We start from the raw sequence: 24,222 nt of genomic DNA, 5'->3' as shown, positions 1-24,222 counted from the left end.
CCTCCCTTCCCTCCCTCCTCGCCCTCCCATCGCACACCCACACCCCATGCCAGCCCTCAAGAAGACCTCCATCAACGCGTCCTTCTTTCCGAAGGCCTTCCCTGAGGAGAACGACGACGAGCGAGTCGAGAACAACGGAGCTGAAGGAGCCTCTCAGGCTCATCCTCAACCTCCCAGCAGACACCCTTCCTTTGGAGATGCCTCTACTGCTATCGCTCCCTCGACCGCTGCCTCAACCCAACCTCCTACCAGGGCTCCTTCCGTCGCAGGCGTGAGTTCATCGATCTTTCTCGCTTCCTTTTTTCTCCCCTCGTTCGGAGCTCAACCCTGTTTCTTGATGGCCTCCTTTTCTGTTCCCTCTTCGACCTACTAGTCTGATCGTGAGATCACCAACGAGAAGGGAGAGAAACACAAGATCATCTTGCTGCATTTTGAGGAGGGAGACCCTGTGAGTTTTGACTTTCTCGTCGGCGTTCTCGTCACCCTCTCTCTCTCTCTCTCATTGATCCTCAAGCCCGAACTGAACTCTCGTTTTCTGTTTCGCAGGAGGATCCTTTGAACTGGTCCTTGTCCAGGAAATGGTTCACCGTAAGTTGAATGAGATAAGAAGGAGAAGAGACAACGGAGGGGGAGACAGTTGGCGTCGTCGTCTCGTTTGGTCTTCTGCTCTCTTCGCGTCGAACCGAATGGCCACTGACTTTCTTTTCTCATTTTCCTTTTCGTTTCTGCTGTAGACTTTCCTTCTCTGTTCGTACTTCGTCTCGTTTTGGCGCTGAACCTGAGAGAAAGCGAGAGGCTGACCGACGACGTCCTCCCTCTTCCTCAGGCATGATGACCTGCCTCATCGGACTATCGACTTCAGCCTACGGTAGCACAATCTCCGGAATGTCCGACGAGTACGGAGTAGCGGAAGTAGTGTGTCAGGTCGGCATGTTTACGTCAGTAGAGCTTTTTCTGAATCCTCGATTCTCTCGCCGCGCTCGTGTTTTGCTGATTTAGCAACCTTCCTCGATCTGCTTCCAAACAGCTTCAACGCCGCTTGTGCCATCGCTCCTCTCTTCCTTGCTCCTCTCTGTGAACTTATCGGTCGACGAGAAGTCTACGTGAGTCCCATCCCTGCCTTTGTGTCCCCTTGTCTCCCTCCTCCCCGCCCTCGATTCTCTTCCGAACTCAAGCTGACCCTCGTCCTTCCCGTACTCCCTGCAGCTCACTGCCTACGGACTCTTCGTTCTCTGCTTTTTGTTCCTCGCTCTCGGGCAGAACGTTGGTACGTTCGAGGTCGACCTTCTGTCCCGCAATTTCTTTTGCTCGGTCAGTCTTCACTCACGCTGACCTTCCGCCACGGCCTTCCTTCTTCTCCAGAAACGCAGATCATCGGTCGATGGTTCAGTGGAATGTTCGGATCTTGCGGAACTATCTTGGTCGGAGGAACTTTCGTGAGTACGAACGGCGAGGAGGGGGGAGACGCGTTCATCGCGACCCGACTGACTCCCTTCCCTCCCCGATTTCCCCCCCTAGGCTGATATCTGGAGGACCGAGGATCGATCCATCCCTATGTCTTGCTTCACCTTCGTCGCCATCTTCGGTAAGTGCAGCCCAACAAAAGGAAGGGAAGCGCAATGACCGAGACTGACCTTACGTCCGTTCTTCTCGATCTTCTTTCGATCTTTCTTTCTCGGTGGTTTCTTTTCTCCAGGAACTATCGCCGCCCCAGTCTACTGTGGGTTCATCTCCGAGAGAGTTGGGTGGAGATGGATCGAATGGGTTCACGTGAGTAAAACGTCGCGTCTCTCTTTCCTCCTTCCGGCTCGTGAACTGACCATCAGCCCACCGCCCACCTCTTCTCCAGATGATTGCCTCTGGAATTCTCTTCATCGTCGAGCTTTTCTTCTTCAAGGAGACTCGTGGAGCCAAGATCCTTTCTGGACGAGCTAAGGCTCTTCGAGAGCAAACCGGAGACAACAGGTTCGTCGTTTCTTTCGACTCGAAAGCTCGCTCTACTACAGAGAAAGCCGCTAGCGAGTCTATACCTTGAAACTGCATCACTGACGCTTTGACTGCTCCTTCCTTCAGGTACCGATCTCCTTCTGAGCTCGAGTCCGAGTCCATCAAACAGCTCCTCAAGAAGTCGTCAACTCGAGCCGTCAAGATCCTCATGGGCGAGCCTGTCATCTTCTTCTTCGGACTTTGGATTGCAATGGCCTGGGGAATCACCTTTTTATTGTGAGTTTCTGAGATATAGCTCGACTCTTCTCAAAGATACCCGCTGACTAGTAGTCCCTTCGTCTCTCGTTCTCAGCCTCTCGGTCATTCCTCTCACCTTCGCTGGTAACCACGGATGGTCCGAGGGAATCGCTGGTCTCCCTTACTTCGGGTTCGTTGCATGTCTCTTACTAATATACTCTCGCCTTCGTAGCTGATCGTCCTTGTCCCTTTCTCTCCCTCCAGCTTGATCATCGGGTGCTTCATCGGATTCGCGACTGGGCTGTGGGCGGACAGGAAGTACGACCAGGTTCAACGAGACAACAACGGAATCGCTGTACCGGAGTACAGGCTCTACGGTGCGATGTGCTTTGGTCCTCTTCTCCCAGTACGTTTCCTTTCACGCGTCGCTTTCCCCGTTTCCCCGTCTGACCGCTTTGCCTTCTCTTCTCCAGATCGGTCTCTTCATCTTCTCCTTCACTCAATACGCTCACGTCCACTGGATCGCCCCTATCATCGCTCTCGTCCCCATCATGTTCGTCCTTCAATCTATATGCTCTCCGTTCGACGACTCGACGCGTCCTGACTCTCGCTCCCTTCCTCATCAGTCTTGGAATCTACCACATCTTCCTTGCCACCTACAACTACACCACCGATGCCTACGGAGAGATGTCGTCCAGTGCCATTGCGGGTCAGGGATTCATGAGGAACATGGTGAGTCGGAGACGAGGTCGCTTCGAGGAACGCGTTCGCCCCTCATTCCTGACGACGAATAAACCTTCTCGCTCCCTCCTTCTTCCAGTTCGCTGCTTCCTTCCCTCTCTTCGCCACTCAAATGTTCAAGGGAATGGGTTTCCAGTTCGGTGAGTTCCTCTTTGCTTGCAAGAGAAACAAAACGAGAGCTGAGCTGACCGCGTTCGTCTTCCCACAGCTGGTCTCCTTCTCGCTCTCATCACTGCCGCTTTGGCTCCTATCCCCTTCGTTCTGTTCAAATATGGTGCCAGGATCCGAGCATCGTCGAAGTACGCTGTGGCCGACGGTCAAGACGAGCATCAAGTCCGGGAGACTGCAGATCGAACTCTCGCTGAGAAGAATGCTCTTCACGGATCCGCTTAGGCTTACTCCACTCTTACGATCTCCTCTCTTTTCTAACATCGTTTAACTCTCCATTCATAGAACTCGCAGTCCGTAAAAAATCGTAGAACGAAACCCGTTTCGCTTCGTTTCGATACCCTCGTCGTCTTCCTTTCTCTTTGATTCTCCCTGACGCGACATCCTCTGTAGTTTCGCTATCTTGCTGTATCTAAATTATACTCTCATTCTCTCAGATCGAGTCTTCCAAGAGCCATCCACCTCAAAGGAACGCAAGAATCCTGCGACGGGACCAGCCAGCCCGTTCGAACCTGGAACTCGACGCCGATCCATCGTTTTCCCTCTTCCGTCCTCCTCGAGCAGTTCCAAGTCCGACCGCTATGCACCCAGGACTGAGCAAAGATATTCAGACGGAAGAGCACAGCCTCCGCAATCTCAGCTCTCCATATCACTCAGCCAGCACCCACTCCCTCCCGATCCGACTCCAATCACAAACGACCCTTCGACCCGACCCTCCTCCTCCTTCCAGCCTTCAAGAAGCTTCTCTCAGTTCCGTCTGTGCGTGCGTCGGAGCTAATCTTTGCTGCTACGCTTGCTTCCCAGGCCATCAAAGCGACGCGTCTCCCCGCCGTCTCTCATCCCTCGCTTCTCTCCCTCTCTCTCTCTCGCTCGTGCCCGTGGATTTTTCTACAATTTTCATCGTGAACCTACACCGCCAACTTGTCGTACAGAGGACCGAACAAAGCGACTACGAACGAACGAAAGGGAAGGAAGGGAAAGCGTGATGGGGAGGGGAGGGAGGTTGTACAGATGGCGAGGTGGACAGGGTCGTGAGTGGTTGGAGATTGTGAGAAGGGGAACAGACTGGGAGAAGGGGAGAAAAAGAGACTATGTACTATCGAAAGCACGAAAGACTCGAAGCGGGTGGACGTAAAAGAAAGCAAACCGAACGAAACGAAACGAAACGAAGGAAGCGAGAAGAGCGTTGCTCGTTCACCACTCGAAATCGCTCGAGCACTTGGAGAACAAGTAATCCTTCCCGTTCACATGACCCATCCCATCCCGGAAGACCATCTTCCACTTGTTCTTCACTCGTTGGACCTGCAACAAACGAACAAACACGGTCAGCTCATCTATCTCCCTCTCTCCCTCCCTTCTCCCACCCAAACCCCCACGAATCGCACTCGTACTAACCTTATCATAAACACAAAACACAATATCCATATTCGCATCGTCCCCACCTCCTTCTGCTCCATCGTCGTCGTCGTCCAACTCGTCCTCGGAGTCGTCGAGGTCCGAGTTGATCTGTTCATCCCCTGGGAAGATTCCGTTGGCGTTGGGGACGCGAGGACCTGTTGGGGCTGGCGCTGGTGGTGGGACGGGGACGGAGGAGGTTGGGGGAGGTGAGGAGGACTGGAGGTCGGTTGGCGAAGAAGGAGGGAGGGAGAGGGCAGGGAAGGAGGGAAGGGAGGTGGGTGGTGAGGTGGTGGCGAGAGGAAGTGGAAAGATGGGAGTGGGAGAAGGAGGGAAAGGGTAGAACGAGCGTCAGAGATATGCTCGAAGACAGTGGGCGAGATGGTAACAGAACGAGTAGGGAAGAAGGGGGAGGAAACGAAGCTCACATCATCCGAATCATCGTCCTCGTCCTCCTCCTCCTTCTGGGCTCCCCCTCTCAACCTCATCACCTCTCCATCCTCCCCACCAGCAACCCAAGCTGCTCCACCTCTCAATCCCCCGTTCCACTGCCCTTGCTGCTGAGACGTCGACGTCGAGGCCTGACCTCCTGCGTACGCTCCTCCTCCTCCCTGTCCTCCTCGTTGCTGCTGCTCGAGTTTCGCCTGATGCTGGTATCTGTACTGGTTCGAAGTAGGGACGGGGACGTGCATCGGGTGATGCTGCTGCTGCTGCTGCTGGGGGAGGTACTGCTGCTGGGGTGGAGGAGGTTCAAAGTCGGCGACGCGGGAGGCGAGGAGTTTGGATTCCCATTTCTGTTGCAAGCGAGCACAAAGAACAGCAGAGAGGAGAAGGAGAAGTCAGCTTGAGCCCTTCTCTTGTCACACATCTCAAGCGAGAAGAGGTAACGGGCTGAAGAAAAGAGGGTGGGACACAGGGAGGAAGGGGAAGGAGAAGGAGGAGGAAGGGTCGACTGACCTGCTGTAAGAGTGCTAGGATCTCCTCGTCCACGGCCAACTCGTCAAAGTCCAGTCGAACAGAGGCAACCACTTGATCGATCACAGTACGATAAACGCTCGGGACGATCTTGTTCGACATCAGAAGAGGAAGGGGAGGAGGAGCGAGGGGTGGTGGTCGTTGGTGGGAAGAAGAGGCGAGTTGGAGGAGGGAAGTCAGCCGAGCTTAAGTCAGCGCGAACGAGCGGAGGCAGATTCAGGTCGTTTGATGCGAAATTATTCTTGAAGCTTTCGTCTCTGAGAGGATCAAAGAAAGGGTTTTCGAGTGAAAGGATTTCCGTTTCGAGTTGTTTTGAAAGAGCTGTCGTAGTAGCGCAGAGACGGAGGAAGGCCGAGAACGTCAAGCTCACACACGACGCTCGAATTTATCTGAAAGCTCGACTTCTCTTCAACCTCCCACCAACTCTGAAACGTCCACGAAGCTAACGAGCTAGATCGTCCCCTCTACTCACCCTGTACCTCCAACCCTCCCATCTCCTCCTCTCTGCTACGCGTTCGAAGCTTGTCGCCTTCATCCGAAGCTCGAAGCTCGCGCCCACGAGGTCTTCTCTCTATCTCTCTCTCTCTTCCTTCCCAACGCCCACCTACAGTCCCTCTTCAAAAGAATGCTCTTCCCTCTCATCACCTTTCTCTCAACTACGACCTCTCTCGTCTCCGCAGCCCTCCTCACCAACAACGTCGCTCAAGAACCCTTCCTCAACGTTCTCTCCTCCAGCCAGCCTTCGCCCTTCACCCTCGCTTCCCTCAACGAGGACGCTCACACCCATTTCGCTCACGAAGCGTTTCCAGATCATAAGATCAGGATCAAGGCTACAGAGGGAGGGTGGTGCGATCCGGGGGTTAAGTCGTACACCGGGTGAGTGAGGTTTCGACAGACGAGAGAGGGAGCGAGAGGGCTGAAACTGAACTGATTCTTTCTCGCTGTTGCTGTGGGTGCATTACAGGTACATCGACGTCGACTCGCATGGCCAAAGCTTGTTCTTCTACTTCTTCGAATCGAGGGGAGACCCTAAGAAGGATCCTGTGATGCTCTGGTTCGTTTCAAAACTCGCATCGCAAAACAACACCTGGGTCGTCGCTCGTTTCCTCATCTCTAACCACCCCTCCCCTCCCTCTCTTTCCCTTCTTTCTTTCACAGGACCAACGGTGGCCCAGGAGCCTCTTCAGGCTACGGGCTATTCACCGAACTAGGTCCCTGCCGAATCGATCCAGCCTCCAAAGACGTCGTTTACAACCCTGATTCCTGGAATGAACTCGCCAATATTTTCTTCATCGACCAACCTGCTGGCGTTGGGTTCTCGTTCAGTAAGAATGGACAGCCGGTGCACTCGACGACGGAGCAAGGGGCGGTAGATATACAGGCTTTTGTTACCATCGTGAGTGGGAGAGGGAACGGGAGGGAGGGAGGTGGACGCGTTTTGCTGATCCCTTTCGCTTCGACTTCGTTTTTTGGGGACCAGTTTTTCGAAACTTTCTCCGAGTTCAAGGGAAGGGAGTTCCACATGAGTGGGGAGTCCTACGGCGGTCGGTGAGTCTCATCTGTCTTCTTCTTTCCCGTTTCACCCGACTGACCTTCGCCCTCCCTTCAGCTACCTCCCCGTCTACACCTCCGCCATCTACGACGGAAACGCCTACGCTGCAGCTCGAAACGTCACTCCTATCAACCTTCGATCCGTCATGATCGGGAACGGTTCGTTCCATTCCTCTCCCTCTCTTTTCTCCTTCGTCCCACCGACGCGTCCTCCTTTCGGTTTGGCTCGTTCGCCCCTTCAGGCTGGACCGACTCCTACACGATGTATCAAGGCTACGTTGACCAGCAATGCACTGCTGGAGCTGGAACGGGAGTGATTCAGTCGATCTCGACGTGTGTGAAGCTGAGGGAGGCGCTGCCGAGGTGTTTGGAGGGGTTCAAGAGGGAGTGTAGGGATCGGTGAGTTTGCCAGCTTTCAGATTGACAAGGTCAGAGATCTTACCTGAAACTTCTTTTGGTCGTTTGTGCACAGGTTCGATCTGTTGGGATGTGGAGCGGCCGTTGATTTGTGAGTCTTGAATCGAGACGAGACGAGACGCGTCTTCTTCCCATTTCAAACCACCCTCTGATCCTCCCTTCTTCGCCCGCAGCTGCATGTCCATCACCATCGCCCCCTTCCAAAAATTAGGTCGGAACTGGTACGACATCTCCGAAGTCTGCGATCCCGTCAAAGGGTTCGGTCCATCCCATCCCTCACTCCCTCTCCCTCCTCCCTTTCCTAACCCCCCTTCTTGCCTCCTCGTTCATTCTTCTCAGCTGCTCCGACACCTCCCTCACCGCCGCCCTCATTCCCTACCTCAACTCCCCCAAGATCCTCAAAACCCTCGGCATCGACCCAGACTGGAAAGGTCCCTGGGTCCCGTCTTCCGAGCCCGTCGCGCGTGCGTTCGGTGGAATCGGGGGCGAAGCAAAGATGGACGTGCATCATAAGACTTACCATTACTTGGAGGGGTTGTTGGAGAGGGGCGTGAGGGTTTTGGTTTATGCTGGGAAGGTCAGTGCGACTCCTCTTTGGTTTCGTTTTTGACGCGTCGATTCACAAAGCTGACTTCCCTCTGGTTGTCGTTTTGTAGGTCGACTTCGCCTGCAACTACCTCGGTCAGATCGGGATGCTTCATAACCTCGAGTGGACTGGTGCTTCTTCTTACCGGAACTCGACCGAGAGGTTCTGGTACGCTGGTGGAAGCTCGAACGCGTCTGGAAAGGAGATCGCAGGAGAAGTGAGGACGGCTGGGAACGGGTTGACGTTCGCTACGATTCGAGGGGCGGGTCATTTCGTTCCTTTGAACAAGCCGAAGGAGAGTTTGTGGATGGTGGAGAGATGGTTGAAGGCGGAGGAGTTTTAGAGAGGGAGGGAGTCGAGGTTGAGGAGAGAGATAGAGGTGGCGAGGGAAAAGGAGTAGTAGATTGGGTAGGAGGAGGATGAATTTGACCTCGATGGGACCGAATGGTGAGACTTTCGAGATGGTGATAGTGGATCTGGTCGTTCTCGAGAGGAAGAAGGGAGAGCAAACGAGACGCGTCTCGTCCCCGGACAAAACCAACGCTTGCGTTCTTCCGAGAGAGAAAGCGCAACGAGGAAAAGTCATCAAAGAGAAAAAGAAAGAAAGACCGAAACGAAAACCATCAAAAGTATATAAACACCAACTGCGAAGCAGCGAGAAACGAAACCGAACCGCGAAATCCAACCCTCCCGCGTCCTCCTCTCCTCTCCGACCACATCGCGTCCTCTTCAAATCAGGACCTACCAGAGCTGATTGAACGAAAAAAAAACGTCGAGGGAAGGGTCAGCCTTTGATGGTCGAGAACGAGAAGGAGGAACAAGAAGAGGAGGTGAGACAAAGCGAAACGAACGTGAGGAGGTTGAGCCTTGAAAAACTGCAGGTCGAGTCCAAGAAGCTTCGCGTCTTCCTCGGCGGACTTCCCTTCGACGGGTCCGGTGATGATATCTGAGGAGCAAAAGAACGAGAGGGAAGAGAGAGAAGAGTCAGGCACGAGGAACAGAACGAGACGAGTCGACGAGATGAACGACGAAACCAACTCACCTCCAGGGTAGAAGTTGGTCAGCATGTGAGGTTCGAAAGCCCTTTTAGCATCCATCCATCCCAACGAAACAAATCTTTGGTCAGCTCAGCCTCACCCTCACCGTCGAAAGAGCTCGAGATCGAAAGGAACGACGAAAGCTCACCCAGGGGAAGCGCCTCTGCTCATCGTCTCCATCCCCATCGTCCTGAAGTAGGCTCGGTTCCTCTCTGCCCTGGAGATACTAGCCTCGAGTTCGTCCCACCTCTCTACCCTCCAGTCGTGGTCCTCGTTCATGGCCCACTCGGCGAGACGGATGATGAAAGGGCGATGGTCGTCGGGACCTTGTCGAGCGAGGGAGTCGGTTCGCATGTGGCCCCAGTCGTTGTCGCCTGTAGAAGGTGGAAGAGGAGCGGGCAAGAGAGGAGAGAGAGAGAGAGAGAGGAGTGAGAACGACGAGAGGGGAAAGGGAGAGAAGAGAGAGAAGAGGAGAGGGGAACGAACGTCGAACGACGAGCTGATGTCTCGGAGGAATGTAGTCCCAGATGAAGTAGAGGATGAGAGCGACGGCCCAGTACTTTCTTCGAGTGGGAGTACCGACCCATTCGATCCATCCTTTGAGGAAGAAAGAAAGAAACGAGGAAAACAAGAACCAAACCGAGGGAGGAAGGGGAAGGAGGGGCCGTTAGCGGGGAAGGAAGGGATGAGATGGGTCGAAGGAAGCTCAACAACGAGATGGTGGTGCATTAAGACGTACCTCTATCAGGGTAGTATTCGTATTCAGGTTCTCCAGGGAAGGTCTGCAAACGAGCGAAACCAGTATCAGCGAAAGAAAGGAAAGGAGAGAGAGAGAGTAGAAGAAGAGATTGAACGAACGAAGTGTTCATGCCTCGACCTCGATTGGAACCCCCATCCACTCCTCCCATGATCCTGATCTCCCTCAGGAGGGATGTTGTGAGGATTGTCCTCTGCGTGACTGTCCGTCTTGGGGCTCTCAAAGATAGGGACGTGCTTGAGAGCTGGATCCATAGGACCAGGGATCAGGACTCGATGGTCGGCCGCTCGAGAAGGGAGAGAGAGCAGAGGAGTAGAGGTGAAGCTTCGTCGTGAGAGATGCTGGAATAGAGGAGAGAGGGACGGTTTGGGTTTGGGAGAAAGGAAGAGAAGGCGAGGGAGGAGGGAGGGTGACATCCTTGCGGGATGGAGGTTGGAGGGGAGAAGGAGAGAGAGAGAGGGAGAGAGAGGGTCGAGCTGCTCGGTCGCTCGGTCTGTTGCGATCGCTAGTTTCCTTGTCGACGAGAAGATTTTCATGAATCAGTTCAGAGCGAGGGTCATAATTTAGTCATAAGCAACGTTAAGGGGGGGATATACAAAAAGACGAGACATAAACTACCCGAGAACTCGAGAAACGAGAACGAACGAGAGGCGAGTGAGTTGACGACCTTCGAGAGAGAGGAGCCACGACGACGAGAGAAAAGACATACTCACAGATCTAGAAGTACCTCTCGGGAGACTCCTTTCGCGTATCCAAATGAATCTTTGGAGTTTTCACCTTGTCGTGAAAGTACTCCTCGAGCGAGGGAGGTTGATGTTTGAAGAACGACGAGGCCTCGTTCCCGTTCGACAGGCAGCACTTCGCGTTCTGCAAGAGGAAAGCAGCGGCGAAGAACACACTGATGGGAGTGCCGTCGATCTGAATAAAACGGGGAGAGAGAGACGGAAGAGGAAGAGGAGGGAAGAAGAGGTTTCAGCCCGACGCGTCAACATCACTCGATTGAGAAGAGACGCTCACCTTCGAAGCCTTCTTATCCTTCAGCAACCCCCAATTTCTCCCCATCTCCTCCATCTCCACGTTCACATAACCTCTCAGGTTCTCCATCTCGTTGTTGGCGAGCTCTTCCTTTCGACCGACCTCGTGGATTCCAACCTTGAAGCGACCGAGGTGGGTTGGCGTGGGAGAAGCGTCGGTATCCGAGTAGATGCAGAGGCTTTCCGCTGGGATGGTTCCTGCTCGATGAGAGTACCGGAGGAGACGGTCGGGGAGACCGGAGAAGTTGAAGATGGAGGTTGGGGAAACCGAAGGTCGCCAACCTCCTGAGACGTAGGCGAAGAGACCGTTGGGAAGGAGGACGGCTTGGAACTGGAGAGATTTCCGTGTAGGCTGTGAGATAGTCAATACAGAGAGGTCAGTGAACAAGATTGAGAGGCACGAATGAGATGCAGACGAACCTGAACCTCATCGCTCTTCTTCCTCATCTTCCTCTTCCCTTGAAACTCCTCCAACTCCCAACTCGACGTCCCCAAAAACCCCCAGATCGTCCCCTTCCCAACCCAGCTCTTCTTCATCTTCTTCCTGACGACCACAGCGTGAGCTTCCAGCTCGTTCCCTCCCAGCAGCTTCAAGTCCCACTGAAGGAGACCAGCCCAGGATACGAGGATCCGACTCAAGACGAGTCTGGCCGTGAGAGAAACCTCCTTCTCTGACCGGTTGAAGATGGGATTTAGGTCTTGGTCTGAAGAGTCGATGTTGCTGGATCCGGAAGGGTTCTTGAGGAAGTAGAGGCCGATGCAGAGGGCTTCGAGGGAGCTCAGGACGGGGATCGAGTTTCGGTGGGAGAAGGGCGAGGGGATCTGGAGGGTTTGGACGAGCCGATGAATGTGAGGAGTGGTAAAGCTAGAGACCACGATCAGCTTATGAGGGAGAGCCTGATCTATAGGAAAACGAGCTCACCCAAAGTTGAGAAGAACATCTTCCTCCGAGAGCAAAGAGAGAGCAAGAGAGAAGGAGGAGAAGCGAGCTCGACTCTCCGACGTCTCGAGAATGCCTGCCGTCCTCAGCTTGTAGAGGGTGTCTCCACTCTCCTCCTCATCTTCTCCACTGTCGTCGAGATGGGAGCAAGCGAAGAGGAGTTCCTTGAGAGAAGTGGGTTCCTCGAACATGGAGGGGAGGAGGAGATTGTCGACGTTTGAAGGGAAGGAGAGTTCGAGCTCACCAACGACCTCTTGATCTCAACCACGACAAGCTCAGCGAATACAAAAGGGGATGCAAATTTCAAGATCATGACCAACTACCCTCACTCCTCACCTCTATCTCCAACCTCTCCCATCTCACCTTGGCCGCCAGAAACAGAGCCTGCGAGCCATCCAAACGCAAAGGAGGCGTACGGTTTCCTCGTGGCCGTTGGGACTTCTGTTCGTTCTGCTCTCTTCTTCTCCCAAGACCTCGACCAAGCTCTGAAGCTGATCTTGTTGGATATGGTGTTTCATAGGCTGCTGGGATCATCTTTCTCGTTTGGGCTCTGGTCCCAGGGAGGATTCTAGAGAGCTGGGGAGTCGAATGGTATCCGAATCGGTGAGCTGTCGTTTCGTCTTCCTGCGACTCGTAGATCTCGAGGTTATGAGATGAAAGATAGGGAGTTGACTATTATTCGCTCATCTTCACGCTTCGTAACGCAGAGAATGGGCTATCCTCATCCCAGCTCACTCCATGGTCGTCGTTCTCCTCGCCTACTTCGTTTATCTCACTTTGATGATCTACAACACTCCTTCTCTCAACTCTCTCTCGCTCGTGACAGGTATGAATTCCACTCTACCTTCCTCACCATCTTTCGGACGCATCGAGCTGACCTTGAGTCCGTCGTTCTACTGGCAGACGAACGCGCTCATCGACTCCCTCCTCGTCGAACCCCTTCGGATCCATCGCCCATCTTTGCCTACGCAAGACCGGATGCTGTTCCTGAAGCGTGGGATGTGCCCCTGGGGATGGCGTGCGCGATGATCTATGGGAGGAGGAAACGACCGAAGGGGGAAGAGAGGAAGGGAGAAGGGAGTGGAGACGCTGTTGGCTCGGCCGTCGTGGATGCTGTTCTTTTATGACCCACGTTTTTTTTTTTCGTGCTCTCGGCTCAGTCTCAAGCTGGTCTACAGTCGTTGAAGTTGAACTTCGAAGACGCGATATCAAACTTTTTCCCCTGACGACGCGACGTCGCGTCTCACTCCCTTGATTTCGTTGGAGGAGAGGAGGGAGGAGCGAGCTTTGTTGCCACCCTAACTCCTTCCTTCCCTCTGCTCCCCTTTCTTCCTTTCTTTCCTCTTCCTCTCTCTCCTCACCTCTCCTCTCGTCGCATGCTCAAACGCAAGACTGGAGAGACGACTTCTCTCGGGGGTGGATTCGGTGCTCTTCTGGGTCAGAACAAGTTCAAGGTCCCTTCCTCCTCCATCAAGCGTCCAGACAGAGCTCTCCCTCCAAGGAAGGTGGGCACCCGGGTCTCTCTCTTCTTTCTTATCGTCTTCTTAGTATCATGCTGAACATCTGTCACTCGTTTCTTTTGCTTTATCTAGCGAGCTAAGACGAACTACAAGGATGCGGGAGGAGACGCTGACGATTCCGACGAGGAGAGGAAGCGAGCAAAGAAGCAGCAGAAGATCCTCAACGGCAAGCAGAAGATCAACGAGATGGAGTTTGACGAGAACGGGGAACCTCTAGGAGAGATCAACATCAACAAGAAGTTTGCTATCTACGAGTCCAAGGATAAAGACGAGGTGTTCAAGAAGAGGTGAGCTTCCTCCTTCCTTCTCCTCCACCTCCAGCTCTTCTACACCTTCCTCGACTCTCCTTCCTTCTCGTACTGTCTTCTATGGAAGCTGATATCGTCCCTTTCCCCCACTCCAGCTTTTCCATCCCAGCCATCACCAACCGATCCGGTCAAATCATCAAAACTCCCAACTCGAACCTCGCTCTCGGAGTCCGTCCCCAAACGATCCTCGTCCCTCGTCCTCTCTACGACCCCATGGCAGATCACGCTATCGTCCTCTTCGACCCTACCATCGATCTTCTCGAAACACCCGAGGAACGAACAGAGAGGGAGAAGGAGGAGGCCGCTGCTAAGAAGGAGGACGAGAGGAAGGCGGCGTTGGATAAGGCCGGAGGGCACAACCCTCACAAGAGCTTGAGAGAGATTCTGGGACTGGACAAGAAGGACGATGGAAAGAAGAAGAGGTTGGTGAAGGTGCCGGTGGTGATTGCTCCTATTCTGTCGAAGGTGCTGAGGCCTCATCAGATCGAGGGTGTGAAGGTGAGTTGGGTCGTTTCGGTTCGAGCTGAAGGATGGGAGGAGGAGGTTTGAAGCTAGAAGAAGAGGTGCTAACTGAGCTCGTTCGTAACTGTTTCAGTTCCTCTACCGATGCACGACTGGAATGCTCGATGCGAACGCCTTTGGGTGAGTCGTTCTGTCTCTTCGTCTCTCGTCCCTCGAGTCGTCGTGTTCGCCCTTTCGTCTGACCTCCTTTTTTTTTCTCCCCTCTCAGATGTATCATGGCCGACGAGATGGGTCTCGGTATGTATCTTTACCTTCTCTGCTACGCGTCGTAATTCTCTCGCTGACCGCTCTCGTCCCTACTTCTCGTCGAAACAGGAAAGACGCTTCAGTGCATCGCGCTTCTCCACACGCTACTCCTTCAATCACCCATCGCTGGAAGGTCTACAATGGAGAAGGGAATCATCGTCTGTCCGAGCAGTTTGGTCAAGAACTGGGGGAACGAGCTCGGTGAGTCCCGTCGCTGTCGTCGTCGTCGCGTCCTCGTCCGCCTCGAGCTCACTTCTCTTCGTTCTCCTCAACAGTGAAATGGCTCGGACCTGGTGTGATCACTCCTCTCTCCGTCGATGGAAAGGGAGGAAGGGAGGAGCTCATCCCTGCTGTCAGGAGGTGGGTGGCTGCGAAGGGGAGGAACGTTACTCAGCAAGGTCCGTCTTCCTTTTCTCCTTTCCTCGACGTCTCGTCGCAACCCGACGCTGACCCGGAACTTCCATCCCCCGCCTCTTTTGCAGTCATGATTGTGTCGTACGAGACTCTGAGGTCGCTAGGAGACGAGCTCAAGGGATGCGAGGTTGGGTTGCTACTTGCCGACGAGGGACATCGATTGAAGAACGCCGGTGAGTTCGAGCTCCTCCTTCTCTTCTTTCTCTCACAAGAGCAGCTCACTGACCTTCGTTCTCCGACTCGCAGACTCTCAAACCTTCCAAGCTCTCACTGCCATCAACGTCAAGCGTCGAGTCATTCTCACCGGAACTCCCGTTCAGGTTCGTTTTGCGTCCTCCTCGGTCGTCGAAGTCGAAGTCGATCTGACCTTCCTCTTCTTCACCTCCTTCAGAACGATCTCACCGAGTTCTTCGCCCTTCTCGACTTTGCCAACCCTGGATACCTCGGAACTCGTCTCGACTTCCGAAAGAACTACGAGCTCGCCATCTGTCGAGGTCGAGATTCGGACGCGACGGAACTGGAACGAGCCAAGTCGGATAGCAAGCTCAAGGAGCTCACCGGACGAACAGGGAAGTTCATGATCAGGAGGACGAACGATCTTCTTTCCAAGTACCGTGAGTCCCTTCTCTTCTGTCTCGTCGCTTCTTCGTGCCTCCTCCTCCTTCGTCAAGTCGAACTTGACCCTCCTCGTCCCTCGGATCTCCTTCCTTTTCAGTTCCTGTCAAATACGAAGCCGTCGTCTTCTGTGATCTCGCTCCCTTCCAACTCGAACTCTACCAGCACTTCATCAAGTCACCCGAGATCAAGAAGCTCCTTCGAGGAACAGGATCCCAACCGCTCAAGGCCATCAACATTTTGAAGAAGCTCTGCAACCATCCCGATCTTCTCAACCTTCCTGGCGATCTCGAAGGCTGCGACAACATCATCCCTCCAGGTTATCACAAGGACAAGGGGAGGAACGTTCATGCAGAGTACGGAGGAAAGTTCCAGGTTCTCGAGAGGTTCGTTCGACGCGTCTCTCGTTTTTCGATCTTCTCCTCCGAAGCTGACCTTCTCGTTCTTGTTCCTTCTTCTCAGGTTCCTGCATCGACTACGAAACGAAACCAACGACAAGATCGTCCTCATCAGCAACTACACTCAAACTCTGGATCTGTTCAGCAAGATGTGTCGATCCTACAAGTTCGCCCGTCTTTCCTCTCTCGCTCGATCGATTCCGGACGCTGACTCTCGCTTTCCTCTTCCCTAGGTACCCCTGTCTCCGACTCGATGGAACTATGGCTATCGCTAAACGTCAGAAGCTCGTCGATCAGTTCAACGATCCCGACGGGGGACAATTCGTCTTCCTGCTCAGTTCGAAGGCCGGAGGATGTGGTATCAACTTGATCGGAGCGAATCGATTGATTCTCTTTGATCCAGACTGGGTGAGTCGTCCTGCTTACTTTTCCATCTTTCTCGTCTCGAGGCTGATCAACCTCCGTCCTCGTTCTTCTTCTTTCCCCAGAACCCTGCTGGTGAGTCGTCGCTTCTCGTTCTTGGATCATGATCTCTCCTTTGCTGACGGAGCCTCTCTCCTCCCACAGCCGATCAACAAGCGTTGGCTCGAGTCTGGCGAGATGGTCAGAAGAAGGAGTGTGAGTCTCGTCTCTCGATCTGTCGTCTCTTTTCGACGCGTCGTTTCTGACTCTGTCTTCTTCTCTCCCTCAGGTTTCGTTTACCGATTCATCTCGACGGTTTGTCCTCTTTCCTTCGTCCTTCTTCTACACTCTCGACTGACCTTGATATTTCTGCATCCACAGGGAACCATCGAGGAGAAGGTCTTCCAACGACAAGCTCACAAACAATCCCTCTCCGCTTGCGTCGTCGACGACAGCGCCGAAACGACGGAACGACACTTCTCCCTCAACGACCTTCGAGAGCTCTTCCTCTTCAACGAGAAGACTAAGTGCGACACCCACGACAACTTCAAGTGCAAACGATGCAGCAAGGGCAAGCAGATGGTCAAGGCGCCGGCTCTTCTTTACGGAGACACCAGCTCGTGAGTTCGACGCGTCGTTCTCTCTCCTTTACATCCCTTCGATCGAGCTCGGAGCTCACGTGTTCCTCTCCTCTCCGTCCTTTTCTTCAGATGGAATCACTTCCGAAACGAGGACCTTGGAGCTATGCACGACGATCTTCTTCGAGCAGAGCTGGGACAGCCCGAAGTCAGCTACGTCTGTGAGTCTTCGAGTCCTTCCTTTCCTCGTCCTCTCTCTGTCCCTCTCGAACTAATCGGTCTTGGTGCTTTTCTCACAGTCCAATACATCTCGCACTAGGGCTTTCATCAGTGGGTCCTTCTTTCCCTCTGTTTTTCCTCGAGCGAGATTCGAGCGAGATCGATGCTGACTCCTCCTCTTCCGATCCAGTCTTTGCACTTTGCATCGTCGCTTCGTTCTCTCGCTCTTATCTACCGACCCTCTACGCTCCTCACGATTTACGATCTTTATGGCCACCTCTTCGACATTCTCACAGACTTCCGTTCGAAAGTGAGCGACGTCAAAATTCTCAAGTCAGCCCTGAGGGCGTGCGCTATCTTCGGCAGAGGAGCTCGGCCTACTCCTTTTCCCTCCACTCCACTCTCCCTTCCTTTCCCGCTAGGGATTACGTTTCCTCTTTTTCGCTCGTCTTCCTCCAACCAACACAACCACTTTCATCCCTTCGAGCAGATCTTTACAGAAATGAGTCTTCCATCCGCTCGACCAGGTCAACCCCAAGTAGGTTCCTTCGTTCCCCTTCGACTTCGGATCCCTCGAGCTCAACAAGTGGCGTCCCCTTTCTTTCTGCTCCTTCCTTTCCTTCTCCAGAGTGGATACTTCGGGAACCACACAGCTAGTATCGACTGGTGAGTAAGTTAACTTCCTTCCCTCCGAAGAAACTGGAGCTGATCCTTCTTGAAAACCAGGTGCGAGCAAAAGTGAGCTGGTCATCCCCCTGGTCAAACACTCCCTCCTTCTTCTCGCTTCACACCAATCCTGACCTCGCTCTTCCTTCTTCATGCAGCTACGAGATCACTCCCTACATCGCTGAGTGAGTGCTAGATGATCTCGAGAGGCTGGGATGGCCAGAAGGAAGAAAGGGAGAAGAGTCGCCACTTGGTTGGACTTTGCTGACCGACGGTCGACCTTCCTCTGCCCTTTCCTTCCTCTTTGTTGATCCGATCCCAGATTCATCAACACCACGTCCAACCTACCAACTGCTGCTCTAGCTCTCTATGGGATATACTCTGCTCGGAAGGAGTGAGTCTCTCTCTGCGGCGATGAATCGCGTCGGCGTCCCTCCGATCGCGCTGACTGCTTTCCCTTCGAGCTCAGACGGCTCCCCATGCGAGTAACGATCAACTTTGCTGGAATCCTGATCATCGCTGCCGGTTCTCTGTGGTTTCAGTGAGTATCTCATCTCGCTTTCTGAGCTCCTTCGGATGTGAAGGGAGACTGGAGCCTTCGAGAATCGAGGCGGCCTCGACGCGCGCGTCTCCTCCCTCGCCGCTGTTCCCCTTCTCTTCCTTCTTAATTGTCACCTTTAGAACTGAAACTGATCTCTTCGTTCTTTCGGCTGCTTTCTTCTCCCAGTTCAACGATGTCCCACTTCGGCCAGCTCAGCGACGAGCTTCCGATGATCTTCACCACCTCGCTCCTGGTCTGGTCGGCTTGTGAGGTTAGCAATTCCTTTCTTAGAGCGTTCCTTCGAGCTTTAATCCGCCGGAAGCTTCTCGGGAAACTTTACCCGCGCAGTTTTTCAGTCCGTTTTCGTCGTTCTCGAACTGACCTCCTTCTCCTCCCCCTCCTGGCTTTTCGTTCCCTCAGACGTCGCCTGGATACGATAACTTCAACCTCATTTCGCCTCTCAGCGTATCACTCATGATGTTCAACGTCCTGATCACGGTATCGTGGTGAGTCGATGGAAATTCGTCATCTTCGCTGCCTCGACGTCGTCCGTCCTCGAACTGACCCGCTTCTCTTCCTGTTTACTTTCTCAGCCTGCTCGGACTCTCTCCGACCCTCCATCAAATTGGATTCGGACTCCTCGTTACTGCTGCGACAGCTCGAGTCCTCTACCTTCTTCACGTCGACGGTCGCTGCCCTCCGTCTTCTCCAGCGAGAGCGGGAGGAGTCAAACTGTTCGAGAGAGGTGTCGCATCGTTCTTGACCTCATTTGCAATCTGGAACGTCGATAAGTTTGTCCTTTCTCCTACTGTCTTACTCTTTTCGAAGGAGCTGAATCGTCTCCTTTGATCTCGCAGCCTCTCGTGCGAAAACTACCTCACGCCTCTCAAGAAGCAAATCGGACTTCCCTTCGCCTTCGTCCTCGAGCTTCACTCCTACTGGGTCCGTCTCTTTCTCCTCTTCATAGTCTCTAGTTGGCACTGACCGTACCAACTCTCATCTACAGCATCTCGGGACAGGTCTCGCAGCCTTTTTGGCGATTACAGGAGCGTCATGGTGAGTCTCTCGTTTTCTCTCCCTGCTCTCTAGCGGCTCGAAAGCTCATCCTAAATCACTTCCTTCGATTCAACAGCATTTGCCTTTCCATCAAAGATCCTCAAGCTGGCTACCACATCGAGCATGGGTTCCTTGGACTTCCCTTCGTCGCTCGAGGGAGAGGAGACGCGCAGAACGGACATGGACTGATCTTGCAGGAGGTTTCAGAGGAGAAGAAGCGCATCTAGGGTTCATACACCTTCAGTATTCGATGGTAGCATATCCAATGGTCTCACTCTTTCTTTCGTTTCGACGAGAGCTCTCAGCGATTTTTGAGACGAGACGCGTCGAGGCGTCATGCTCTTCACCCGGGCGAGCAAGCTGCCGTGGGACTCCTCATTCCTCGAAAGACGATATTTGAACGGGAGTCTCAGAATTCTCGCTTTCTAGGTATGGAACGGCAGCAAGCGAGACGAGCTCATCACATCGGCGCGTTCCGAACGAACGAGAGGACTCCCTCTGGAGATAAACAAAGAAGAGGACGAACATCCGGATCAGTAACTCGTCAAGCCTACGCCCTGAAAGAAACAAGAACCAGAGAAAAGCGAAAAGAAACAGAAAACTCACGACTGAATCCGCACAACTCTCCCAACCTCCCACCCTCCCGAACCTGCTCCTTCCTCATCGTCTCCAGCGGCTCCCTCAGATCCGCCCCGTTCTGCACCAGCACCTCCCCATGTATCCGAAGGAAGCATGCCATGAAGGTCTCCACAGCCTCGAAGTCCTTGTGGGACTTGAGTCGTTGAGTGAGAGCGAGGATAAAGAGGTTGAGGTGGTCGAGGGTGATGAGGGAAGATCGAAGTTCGAGATCGGTTGCTGAGGGAGAGAGCGATTTAAGGTAGGTGAAGAAGGATTCGACTGTTGAAGAAACAGAGGCAGAGAGAAGGGAAGGATGAGGAGAGTTCGAGAGACGAAGCAGAAGACCGGACGCGTCAAAAGAGAGAGGAAAGCTACTTACAGTCTCCATCGATGTTCTCACTCGACAGCTTCCTCGAAAACTCAGTCTCCATGACGGCTCCAAACTCGGTGAACCGATGACTGCTCGCCTTCGCATCGCCATCTCCTCCGACCTGAGAAGGATCCTCCTCTCCCAAACCGAGACGCTTCCCTTGGGCTTCCGAGTTGAGCGAAGGAAGGAAGAAGGGAGCCTTCTCGGGAGCTTTCGCTGGTTCCTTAGGCTTGTTTCGAGCCTGAGATATGCAGATGAGAGGGACGGAAAGTCAGTCGAAGCCCGAGAGAGGGGATAGGAAGCGAGGGAAGGGGAAGGAACGAACCTTGATCGTCTCGAGGTTGAGCAAAGTCTGCCATTTCGACCGAGGAAGCAGCGAGAGGGTGAGAAGCTCTTCTGAGAGCTGATCGGGGGTGGTGTAGATATCTCGGTACTCGGCTTCTCCGACGAGTTCGATTCCCTTGAGAGCTGTGAAGGGGAAGGTGGTCGAGAAACGGTCAGCTCGAGGGGAGGGAAGGAAGAAAGAGGAGACGCGACGAACCTTCGTCCTCCTCCATACCCTGAACGGAAGGCATTCCAGCGTCGAAGATCTCATCCTCCTCAATGGCCCTGAGAGCGACCTCAGAGAACTGCGACTTGTTGGCCCTGATAGAAGGAAAGAGACGCTCGTCAACTCCGCTCGTTCGAATAACCCTCAATGTGTTTGAAGACTTACCAGAGATAAACACCAACGCTGTCGACGTGACTACTAGCCAAGAAGTCTCCTGTTGGCGAGAAAGTGATGCTGGTAGGGATGCTGGTGGTCCTGAAGGCGTCGACGAGGCAACCGGAAGGGATGTCGAAAGTTCGGATGATGGAGTCGAGGGAGGCGGTGATGAGCCATCGAGAATCGGGAGAGAAGGCCTGAGATGGGAAAGGAATGCGCGTAAGCTACTAGAGAATGCAAGTGGGAGAAAAGAAGGAACGAAGAAGACTCACAACATCGAGAACGCGACCTTGGAATCCAGTCATCTCACGAACGACCCTCTTTGTCTCAATGTCGACGATTCGAACGACGAGATCGTCACAGACGACGGCGAGGAGTCCATTATCTCGATGAAGGGTAATGGAGGTGATCGAGGAAGGAAGAGCGAGGGACTGAAGAGCGACAGTGGTGTGGAAGTCGAAGAACTGGCGAGGAAAACAGACGCGTCGTCGAGAACAGTTCGTCAGCCAACCGCAAGGACTTCCGAAGAAGCAATATGTTCGAAACTCGACAAAGGAGAGTACTTACAGTCAAAGTACCGTCCATCGTTCCAACGACAACGATCCTGTTCAACGGATCCGTCACGATTCCCGTCACACCCCTTCCTCCGATCCTCGACGACCCAGCCTCAGCCGTAGGAACCACGAACGACTTCCTCTCCAGACCACTCTGCATGTTCCACATCGTAACCTTGCCTTCCGACCCTCCAACCAGTCCGAAGTTCCCACAAGCCGACACACAAACAGCCTCGACGCGTCCTCCGCCGTTTCCAGCTCCGAGAGCCCACTTCCCGAGCTTCTTGTCCTTCCCTGACCAAGATCGAGCAGTGTCGGCTCCAGCAGCTCCAATTCCAGCTGAGGTAGAAGGAGCGTGGACGGTGAGGACATCGTCCCAGTCTTTGGTTCGAGCGGAAGACCAAGAGAGGGCTTTGATGGGAGGGAGTTTGAGGGAGGAGAGAGGGAGGGAGAGGGAGGAAGATTTCTTGGTGAGGGAACCTGAGCGATAAGGAATCGAAACGTAAGATGGGAAGGACAGTCAGCTCGAGAGCCAAAGACAACAGGGCTCGAAGGAAACGAGAGAAAGAAAGAGGAGAGAACGAGACGCGAGGACTCACCTTGACTGAGCTCAGCACTCCTCGAATCCCTAACCACGCTCGTAAGCCTGAGCGCTCGATCTCGTCCAGCAGTAAGGATACTCTTTCCGTCTTCTCCGTAGTATCGAATGAGGTTGGGAGGAGCTTGGTGACCAGAACGAGATTTAAGGAGGGTGGGTTGAGAGGAGGGAGTTTCGAAGTGGTATTGCTGAGACGAACAAAGAGGCGCGTCAGAAGACATGTAGAGAGGCGAGAAAGAGTCTAGTGAGAGCTCACTTTGATGGTGTTGTCTCCTCCTGAGGTGATGAGAAGGGGCTGCCCAGGGATCCATTCGAGAGACGCGATAGCTCCGTCGTGAGCGTTGGGGAGGAGGTGAAGAAGTCGACCTCGCTGATCAAGATCCCAGAGAGCGAGAGCTCCGGAAAGAGATGCAGTTGCAAGAATGGGCTCGTTATCTGTTGAACAACGAGGGTGAGGAACCGAAATTGAAGACGCGAAGGTCAGCTCTCTCGTCCTTCCCTCTTTCGTCCATCCAATCTCTCGACCACCTAGGAGGAAAGAACGAAACTCACCCATTCGGAAAGCCAAAGCTCCAATACCACCGTCCATCCTGACCTTCAAGATCTCCTGATCCATTCTCAGATCCAAAACCCTGACGCTTCCATCCAGGTATCCGACTCCGACGATGTCGACGGCTGGCGAGCTGGTGATGGCAGTGACGGGAGAAGCGGCTCCTCCAGGAAGAGCAGCGAAGGTGTGGATGAGGGATCGAGACCTGATGTTGTAGAGAGCGAGAGATCCTTGGCGGGAAGCGAGGAGGATCTTGTTGAGGTAGGTGGGAGGGTGAAGGATGTGCGTCGCGGTGAAGTTGGGAGGAAGAGGGATGGTCGAGGAGAGCTCTGCGAGAGTTAGAAGCAAAGAGACAAAGAGAAGATTATAAGCCTTGTTCCAAGGGGTAGATATAGCTCTAGACACTGTCGAAAGAAGGGAAACAGAGAAACGTACCCTTCGAAGCAATGTTCCAAATGAAGACCTCGTCTCCTTCCTCTCCCAGAGCAAGGAGCTGCTCTCCAAAGACCAAGATCTGGACCAGAGTAGTAGTCTCCGAAGGTGCCTCGTAGACGTCGACCTAGAAGCATGGAGACGGCGAGGTCAGTGGAAGCAAGGGAGCTGAAGGAACGAAGAGAGGGAGGGAGGGAAGGAAGGAAAGGACGAACAGCTCTTCCTCGAACGTAACGGATGATAGAGGACCCTGAAGCAGCGAAGACCGAGTCCTGGTTGAGTACCAGCGAAGTGATGGGTTTGGGAGTAGAAGGGCCTGCAGCAGTGCGAAGGACGAGTCAGTGATGAGCTCTGAAGAAGTGAGCTCGGAAATTTGGGTCGACAAGCTCAACTCACCGACGAAGACGAGACCCATCTTCTCTCCTTCCCACATAGCCCAAGCGTCTCCTAGACAACTGACGATGGAGATCGAAGGTCCTTTGGTGGCACTCTTGGATCCTCGAGTTTGAACAGAGATCGGGACGTGGTTCGAAATGTATCCCAGAGCTCGGAAGGGAGCGAACAGTCGAGGCTGAGGAGCAGAGACCTTCTTGCTGGACAAGACGACGACCTCATCCGTAGGTTTAGACCGCTTCGAGGGTCGGTCGGGAGAGAGAACCATTTCTCTAGGGAGGAGCCGGGGAGAAAAGGGAAGGGGGGAGGGGAGGAGGGAGAGAGAGAGTTGGGAGGGAAGGAGAGGTTGACCTTCGAGATTTGGTTGGATTTTCAGACCCCGCAGCCCATGCGACGCGTCTCTGTCGAACAATTTTCCGACCTTCTGAGCTTGAGGGGTCTTCGAGAACTCTCAATCTAAGAGAGAGGGAGAGAGCAGACAAAGCGTCAGTGATGCAGGCTCGATAGCAACCTTCCAATCTCTGTGACGTGATAGAGCCAGGGCTTCGGTTTCTTGTTCTTTGAGGAGGAAGCAGCAGCTGGATGGGAGGAAGGAGGATCATCAGGATCAGTTGGTCCTGGGCTGGGCTCACAAGCTGTAGGTTTTCTCTTTGCGCTCGTGGGGAAGGGAGTGAGAGTTGGGAGGGAGGACGAGGGTGAGCTCTCTTGAATCGAGTCGAGCCTCGTCGTCA

General features: G+C 53.8%; 9 protein-coding genes across 9 annotated transcripts; 5 read left to right on the top strand and 4 right to left on the bottom strand.

Annotated features, from left to right (window-relative positions):
- Positions 1-46: 46 nt before the first annotated feature.
- On the top strand, positions 47-3,318 carry BDY24DRAFT_338379 (MFS transporter; the record flags this gene model as incomplete). Its single annotated transcript, XM_076637329.1, has 17 exons — positions 47-124; positions 374-448; positions 547-592; positions 827-938; positions 1,028-1,103; positions 1,207-1,267; positions 1,363-1,436; positions 1,519-1,585; positions 1,697-1,770; positions 1,850-1,965; positions 2,074-2,223; positions 2,300-2,374; positions 2,449-2,590; positions 2,658-2,737; positions 2,811-2,916; positions 3,005-3,065; positions 3,134-3,318. 17 exons carry the CDS (start codon positions 47-49, stop codon positions 3,316-3,318), a joined length of 1,578 nt encoding a protein of 525 aa, XP_076498571.1.
- A 969-nt stretch (positions 3,319-4,287) lies between these two features.
- Positions 4,288-5,565, bottom strand: BDY24DRAFT_369242 (transcription factor IIA, alpha/beta subunit-domain-containing protein; the record flags this gene model as incomplete). Its single annotated transcript, XM_076638054.1, has 4 exons — positions 4,288-4,395; positions 4,489-4,707; positions 4,917-5,282; positions 5,446-5,565. The coding sequence occupies 4 exons, from the start codon at positions 5,563-5,565 to the stop codon at positions 4,288-4,290; spliced, it is 813 nt and encodes a 270-aa protein (XP_076498570.1).
- A 523-nt stretch (positions 5,566-6,088) lies between these two features.
- BDY24DRAFT_431770 (S10 family peptidase) lies at positions 6,089-8,707 on the top strand (the record flags this gene model as incomplete). The annotated part of the gene is made up of 10 exons (XM_076644076.1): positions 6,089-6,339; positions 6,428-6,517; positions 6,622-6,859; positions 6,944-7,011; positions 7,073-7,173; positions 7,257-7,413; positions 7,487-7,522; positions 7,605-7,688; positions 7,771-8,008; positions 8,088-8,707. 10 exons carry the CDS (start codon positions 6,089-6,091, stop codon positions 8,358-8,360), a joined length of 1,536 nt encoding a protein of 511 aa, XP_076498569.1. The 3' UTR covers positions 8,361-8,707.
- A 51-nt stretch (positions 8,708-8,758) lies between these two features.
- BDY24DRAFT_413541 (uncharacterized protein) lies at positions 8,759-10,065 on the bottom strand (the record flags this gene model as incomplete). The annotated part of the gene is made up of 7 exons (XM_076643200.1): positions 8,759-8,767; positions 8,869-8,963; positions 9,060-9,133; positions 9,203-9,428; positions 9,541-9,651; positions 9,794-9,836; positions 9,913-10,065. The coding sequence occupies 7 exons, from the start codon at positions 10,063-10,065 to the stop codon at positions 8,759-8,761; spliced, it is 711 nt and encodes a 236-aa protein (XP_076498568.1).
- Positions 10,066-10,353: 288 nt separating this feature from the next.
- BDY24DRAFT_382788 (uncharacterized protein) lies at positions 10,354-12,053 on the bottom strand. Its single transcript, XM_076639574.1, has 4 exons — positions 11,768-12,053; positions 11,266-11,710; positions 10,829-11,197; positions 10,354-10,729 (listed from the first exon to the last, which is right to left on the bottom strand). Exons 1-4 carry the CDS (start codon positions 11,974-11,976, stop codon positions 10,529-10,531), a joined length of 1,224 nt encoding a protein of 407 aa, XP_076498567.1. The 5' UTR covers positions 11,977-12,053; the 3' UTR covers positions 10,354-10,528.
- On the top strand, positions 12,052-12,915 carry GPI19 (phosphatidylinositol N-acetylglucosaminyltransferase GPI19; the record flags this gene model as incomplete). The annotated part of the gene is made up of 4 exons (XM_076639573.1): positions 12,052-12,228; positions 12,306-12,388; positions 12,493-12,611; positions 12,689-12,915. The coding sequence occupies exons 1-4, from the start codon at positions 12,097-12,099 to the stop codon at positions 12,910-12,912; spliced, it is 558 nt and encodes a 185-aa protein (XP_076498566.1). The 5' UTR covers positions 12,052-12,096.
- Positions 12,916-13,087: 172 nt separating this feature from the next.
- BDY24DRAFT_382783 (P-loop containing nucleoside triphosphate hydrolase protein) lies at positions 13,088-17,220 on the top strand. Its single transcript, XM_076639572.1, has 20 exons — positions 13,088-13,290; positions 13,378-13,592; positions 13,709-14,111; positions 14,209-14,255; positions 14,344-14,372; positions 14,451-14,582; positions 14,657-14,779; positions 14,864-14,968; positions 15,042-15,115; positions 15,187-15,409; positions 15,511-15,796; positions 15,873-15,974; positions 16,042-16,216; positions 16,297-16,306; positions 16,376-16,426; positions 16,500-16,525; positions 16,592-16,830; positions 16,921-17,009; positions 17,088-17,118; positions 17,198-17,220. Exons 1-19 carry the CDS (start codon positions 13,162-13,164, stop codon positions 17,105-17,107), a joined length of 2,478 nt encoding a protein of 825 aa, XP_076498565.1. The 5' UTR covers positions 13,088-13,161; the 3' UTR covers positions 17,108-17,118; positions 17,198-17,220.
- Positions 17,221-17,297: 77 nt separating this feature from the next.
- BDY24DRAFT_382773 (ceramidase) lies at positions 17,298-19,551 on the top strand. Its single transcript, XM_076639571.1, has 12 exons — positions 17,298-17,545; positions 17,636-17,673; positions 17,734-17,745; positions 17,832-17,858; positions 17,996-18,067; positions 18,143-18,214; positions 18,401-18,485; positions 18,635-18,720; positions 18,808-19,005; positions 19,072-19,156; positions 19,221-19,270; positions 19,347-19,551. Exons 1-12 carry the CDS (start codon positions 17,510-17,512, stop codon positions 19,495-19,497), a joined length of 912 nt encoding a protein of 303 aa, XP_076498564.1. The 5' UTR covers positions 17,298-17,509; the 3' UTR covers positions 19,498-19,551.
- BDY24DRAFT_360050 (WD-repeat protein) lies at positions 19,539-23,824 on the bottom strand. Its single transcript, XM_076637858.1, has 14 exons — positions 23,495-23,824; positions 23,314-23,414; positions 23,102-23,225; positions 22,669-22,995; positions 22,373-22,551; positions 22,118-22,304; positions 21,532-21,998; positions 21,237-21,428; positions 20,974-21,161; positions 20,800-20,903; positions 20,584-20,726; positions 20,268-20,499; positions 19,877-20,167; positions 19,539-19,768 (listed from the first exon to the last, which is right to left on the bottom strand). The coding sequence occupies exons 1-14, from the start codon at positions 23,757-23,759 to the stop codon at positions 19,731-19,733; spliced, it is 2,838 nt and encodes a 945-aa protein (XP_076498563.1). The 5' UTR covers positions 23,760-23,824; the 3' UTR covers positions 19,539-19,730.
- Between the last annotated feature and the right edge of the window lie 398 nt (positions 23,825-24,222).

Source organism: Mrakia frigida (genome assembly GCF_051309035.1).
Source record: "Mrakia frigida strain ATCC 22029 unplaced genomic scaffold BDY24scaffold_8, whole genome shotgun sequence".
NCBI lineage: Eukaryota > Fungi > Basidiomycota > Tremellomycetes > Cystofilobasidiales > Mrakiaceae > Mrakia > Mrakia frigida.
This window is presented reverse-complemented; position numbering and strand designations above follow the sequence as displayed.

Coding starts and splice junctions, on each gene's coding strand:
- BDY24DRAFT_382788 (XM_076639574.1), bottom strand. CDS start 11,976: ATGTTCGAGGAACCCACTTCTCTCAAGGAACTCCTCTTCGCTTGCTCC. Junction 11,711..11,767: donor GATGTTCTTCTCAACTTTGG/GTGAGCTCGTTT, acceptor CGTGGTCTCTAG/CTTTACCACTCCTCACATTC. Junction 10,730..10,828: donor AGGATAAGAAGGCTTCGAAG/GTGAGCGTCTCT, acceptor CGTTTTATTCAG/ATCGACGGCACTCCCATCAG.
- BDY24DRAFT_382783 (XM_076639572.1), top strand. CDS start 13,162: ATGCTCAAACGCAAGACTGGAGAGACGACTTCTCTCGGGGGTGGATTC. Junction 14,969..15,041: donor ACATCGATTGAAGAACGCCG/GTGAGTTCGAGC, acceptor TCCGACTCGCAG/ACTCTCAAACCTTCCAAGCT. Junction 15,797..15,872: donor AAGTTCCAGGTTCTCGAGAG/GTTCGTTCGACG, acceptor CCTTCTTCTCAG/GTTCCTGCATCGACTACGAA.
- BDY24DRAFT_382773 (XM_076639571.1), top strand. CDS start 17,510: ATGAGTCTTCCATCCGCTCGACCAGGTCAACCCCAA. Junction 17,859..17,995: donor ATCACTCCCTACATCGCTGA/GTGAGTGCTAGA, acceptor ATCCGATCCCAG/ATTCATCAACACCACGTCCA. Junction 18,215..18,400: donor GCCGGTTCTCTGTGGTTTCA/GTGAGTATCTCA, acceptor TTCTTCTCCCAG/TTCAACGATGTCCCACTTCG.
- BDY24DRAFT_360050 (XM_076637858.1), bottom strand. CDS start 23,759: ATGGTTCTCTCTCCCGACCGACCCTCGAAGCGGTCTAAACCTACGGAT. Junction 23,226..23,313: donor GTTACGTTCGAGGAAGAGCT/GTTCGTCCTTTC, acceptor CCATGCTTCTAG/GTCGACGTCTACGAGGCACC. Junction 21,999..22,117: donor GAGTGCTGAGCTCAGTCAAG/GTGAGTCCTCGC, acceptor CTTATCGCTCAG/GTTCCCTCACCAAGAAATCT.